General features: G+C 44.8%; 1 protein-coding gene across 1 annotated transcript in view; it reads left to right on the top strand.

Moving 5' to 3' along the window:
• Positions 1 to 5000, top strand: part of celsr1a (cadherin EGF LAG seven-pass G-type receptor 1a) — a 126558-nt gene that overhangs the window by 52932 nt on the left and 68626 nt on the right. The window contains exon 4 of the mRNA XM_076297153.1: positions 4137 to 4359. Within this exon, the coding sequence (XP_076153268.1) occupies positions 4137 to 4359 (223 nt within the window). The remainder of the gene's footprint in view (positions 1 to 4136; positions 4360 to 5000) is intronic.

A 5000-nucleotide genomic window follows, 5' to 3' on the forward strand; every position in this document is an offset into this window, starting at 1 on the left:
TGCTCAAATGTGGTTTGATCCCCGTTTGATTTGTAAGGTATTGATTTTCAGATCGTATCTGTTTATATGGTTTGATCCCCGTTTGATTTGTAAGGTATTGATTTTCAGATCGTATCTGTTTATATGTTTATATACAGTTTCAACTAAACTCTCAGAATGGTCAAAAATTGAGAGTTTTTATAAGAAGAAAGTGATTTAGAGAACACTAGTGGCAGCTATAAGATTCTCTTTATTGTGGCTTCATGTGGTCTCCCATCCAGTAATTGACCAAGGGCATGACTGCTTAGGTTTTGACAAAGACTGAACACAGGTAACACAGCGAGCCACAAACTTTAAAGACTGCATCTCCAATACGAAGCATTTGACAGATTTGTTTCACCCCAAAAAGCTCTGAGGTGTCGGAATTGTTTCGAAGCTTCGGAACAATTCGGCACAATTGCTTCGAATGTTTCAGTGTTCCATAAAGCCTCGATTTGCCCATCCCTAGCTAACATGCATTCCTGTTTCTACATTCACTGGCCAACATAATTGGAGATTTCTGCAGGTTAATGCTAAGAGGCTAATATGCTACTCATGCTAGTATTCAGCGGTAGTTTTGCAACTTGAGAAACAGTTAACAGGTTTGATCCCTAACAACGACTAAGCAAGTCCCCCTGTCCTTTGGAATGAAAGCTAAATCCCTATCATTATACTAAATACTGACTTTACCATAGTTGATTACTATACTGCACAGCAGTAATCATACTAAATACTGACTTTACCATACTTTACTATACTACACAGCAGTAATCATGCTCAATTAACCATCCTGGTTCCTGGTCAAATATATTGAATACACATGGAAACCTGTGAGGGATTCCCCTCCACCAGCAGGGCCTGAGTTATCTGGAGTGATCTGGAATGATCTTCAGTGATCTGGAGTGATCTGGAATGATCTGCAGTGATCTGGAGTAATCTGGAATGATCTGGAGTGATCTGGAATGATTTGCAGTGATCTGGAGTAATCTGGAATGATCTGCAGTGATCTGGAGTGATCTGGAGTAATCTGGAATGATCTTCAGTGATCTGGAATGATTTGCAGTGATCTGGAGTAATCTGGAATGATCTGCAATGATCTGGAGTGATCTAGAATGATTTGCAGTGATCTGGATGTTTCCTGTGCTGAGAGGTGTTGAGTAACATATCAGTATATCAGACATATAGTGAGAGACTCCCTCCCCCAGTAGCGCCTCATTGGGTTAAATTCTGGCGGCTGAACGCACAATTTTTGAGCAGTTTGAGACAGAAAGAGTAAGCCATGTAGGGCCCGTTGATACTTTTTTATTATTGCAACGATACCAGAATATTAAGGGAACCCTCCGCTATAGGCGGGGTTTAGACTTTATTGTGCTATAGGTGGTGGGGCTTAGACTGTATTGTGCTATAGGTGGTGGGGTTTAGACTTTATTGTGCTATAGGTGGGGTTTAGACTGTATTGTGCCATAGGTGGGTTTAGACTTTATTGTGCTATAGGTGGTGGGGTTTAGACTTTATTGTGCTATAAGTGGTGGGGTTTAGACTTTATTTTGCTATAGGTGGGGTTTAGACTTTATTGTGCTATAGGTGGGGTTTAGACTTTATTGTGCTATAGGTGGTGGGGTTTAGACTTTATTGTGCTATAGGTGGGGTTTAGACTGTATTGTGCCATAGGTGGGGTTTAGACTTTATTGTGCTATAGGTGGTGGGGTTTAGACTTGCACCTGCACCTTCCAACCTGTTAGTCTCTTTGAAGGTCACAGTTCATCTCCAGGTGGCCAAGCAGGCCAGAGCCATTATGGGAGGGGAGGAGGGGGCTCGGACTGATGACAGGTGTGTGTGTCTTTGTGTGTGTGTCTGTGCGTGTGTGTGTGTGTGTGTGTGGGTCATCACTGCCCCCTCATTCCACCTCTCTCACATTAGCGGAAAGCTGATCCCGTAATTCCCGGGCCGGAATAGAGGAGGATTAGCCAGTGGAAAATCAGGGGTCATTACTCTACCACCGGCGACAGGGGGGCCATCATACTGATGCTCTCTCTGATGCTGGACCTGCGACACCCCTCTACACACACACACACACACACACACACACACACACACACACACACACACACACACACCAGGCACCCTGGGCCCCTCCTCCCTCATTCCCAGTCATTCCAGCCATGTCCAGATCTTGTCAGGATAATGGTCGACACCCAAACCCCTCGCTAAGGGGGCATCCGTCTGCAACAGAGCCGAAAGATAACCATGAGAACAGCAGTGGACACTACCCCGCCCAAAACACACACACACACACACACACACACACACACACACACACACAGATGTCAGATTCCAACATATTTTCAGGAGCAAGGAGAGAAAATGAATTGAGTTATAATGATCACCTATTGTGGTCTTCTGGTGATAAGAATAAATGTAGTGCTTATTTGCCTTCATTATTTACCTGTTTATAAATGATTGTTTATAGCATTAAGTATAATATAAGTATAATATAAGTATAGCATTAAGCAGCTCTCTTCTACACCATCATTACCTCAACCTTACCTGAAGGACTAATGGGGTGATAACACAGGGTAAATAGACCACCAGAGACGCTGGGAGCAGCAGATTCTCCCCCCCCCCCCCCCCCCCCACACACACACTCACACACACACACACACACACACACACACACACACACACATATACACACACACACATACACACACACACACACACACACACACACACACACACACACACACACACACACACACACACACACACACACATATACACACACACACACACACACACATACACACACACACACACACACACATATACACACACACACACACACACACATACACACACACACACACATACACACACACACACACACACAGGGCTGTATTTTGCACACTGGCGCATGGCGTAAAGTTCGTTTTCCACCCGCGCAAAGTTTAATTCGGTATTTTGCACTTTTATTTTTTAAACAATGCGCCCAGGGGTGTGGCAATTAACAACCTAGGGAGGGGCCTGGCGCATTGTCTAAAAATCGCTATTGTACACCTGGTCAGAAGTCTATGGCGAGTTGTTCATATGCTATTTTAAGAGCGCATTGTCAACAGTCATATTGGCAGGTGCACACCATCCTTCTATCATTCATGAACGCACACCAGCGCACGTCCATGCAAAACATTACAAATTGCACGATTACAATGAGAAACATAATAAGAATAAAGATATTACGAAATACATCTCATGATGAGTAGTTATTCACCATCATTTGCAAATTGGTAATGGCGGTTAAAAGTGATTAAGGGAGAGGCGAGAGACACGTATGGAGCACAGCTGAAGACGCACTGTCACAAGATATAAGCAACTCCTCTGCAGGATAAATGCTGTTTTATTCAGTCATTTGAGCAATATTAGGGTAAGTGTTGCTTTTTCCAGCCTATGTTTTCGATGGTAATTTATTGTCAGTCAATAGTAAAAGTAACTGCATATAACTGTCTAGTCGTTGACTGACACCTTGGTGAAGTTAGTTTCACTTTGCCAATGAGTTCAAATAATAGACGAGTGCAAATGCGTGAAGGCTATGCTAGGTTTTAGTAAAGCATGGTTTAGTGGAATGACTATTCCATACGGTCTCGCAAGCAGCCTCCTTCCAATGCGCCGTTGAATGCCAAAATACCGATGCATACCGATAAATTTGAATAAGCTTTTGACGAGTGACCATACACTTTAGAATGTCATGTTCGGGCCCACAGTGTGTAAATAGAGCAACAGAGACGATGGGAGCAGCAGATTCCTTCCTCCAGGCGCTCCTCGTGAATCACGCTTCATTAGATCACAAGAGAGATGAGCGCGTTTACAATCAAACAGCCAGAGTGATTCACGTCAAAGATGCAACACAGACATGTTACGGCAACTGCAACCGATCCCTTTAAAAAAAAACTCCGAGACACAACGCATTTAGAATGACATGACACCGACGCTGGACAGGCGATGAGCACGTCTGTGGGGGTGCGTCCATAAGGTCGGTGCATGGTCCTATAGACGCTGGTGCTGCGACCTTGAACTCTGAAGTCTTGTCCTTGACCCTTGACCTCTCCCCTCCCGTTCCCCAGGTGAGCACTGTGAGGTGAACGCCCGGTCCGGCCGCTGTGTGCCAGGTGTGTGTAAGAACGGGGGCACGTGCGTGGACCTGCTGGTGGGGGGGTTCATGTGCCAGTGCCCGGTTGGCGAGTTCGAGAAGCCCTTCTGTGAGATGACCACGCGGAGCTTCCCCGGACAGTCCTTCATCACCTTCAGAGGACTCCGCCAGAGGTTCCACTTCACCGTCTCCTTCATGTGAGTGACATTCTGCTGCCGCCATGGAAACCAGCCACTGGTCATAATAGGTCAGAACGGTGGCCATGGTCACCAAACGACAACATTCTAGGAATGTAGTCACTGTTAGTGTTACTCGGTGTGTATGTTATAGAATGTTTTGAAATGTGTTGTCAAGAATGCTAATGTGCATTTTTAGCGAGCTCATTTGATTTTTCTCATAACCACTCCAGGAAGCGTGTGTGGATAGGGTATCGTGAGTGAGAGAGCTAAGAAGTGGACATGCTGGACAGGGCTGTAGATATGCACAGCGTAGAGCAGAGCAAGCAACATTCCGTGTGTGCAGAACTTCCTCTTTGCTTGGGCGCTTCATGACGCTCATTATGTGATCTAACCAGCACATGAAGACTGTAATGTGTAGTTATGGAGTGATCAAATATCAGGCTGAACAAATGACAATGAAGAACTAAATGGCCCTGTAGCTTGATTTACATTGCAGTACTTCCTCTTGCGTGGGTGACATGGAACTTAGCGTCTTCTGGGATTCGGACTGTCCACTCTACTCATAACTGTATAATAACTTCACAGTGCACTCTATATATAACTACCTAGTGTCCACTCTATAGGGAATAACTACCTAGTGTCCACTCTATAGGGAATAA

Source organism: Alosa pseudoharengus, unplaced genomic scaffold (genome assembly GCF_046254945.1).
Source record: "Alosa pseudoharengus isolate Yale_2024_CS ecotype anadromous, Long Island Sound unplaced genomic scaffold, YU_APseudo_1.1 YU_APseudo_1.1_scf_20, whole genome shotgun sequence".
Taxonomy (NCBI): Eukaryota; Metazoa; Chordata; class Actinopteri; order Clupeiformes; family Clupeidae; genus Alosa; species Alosa pseudoharengus.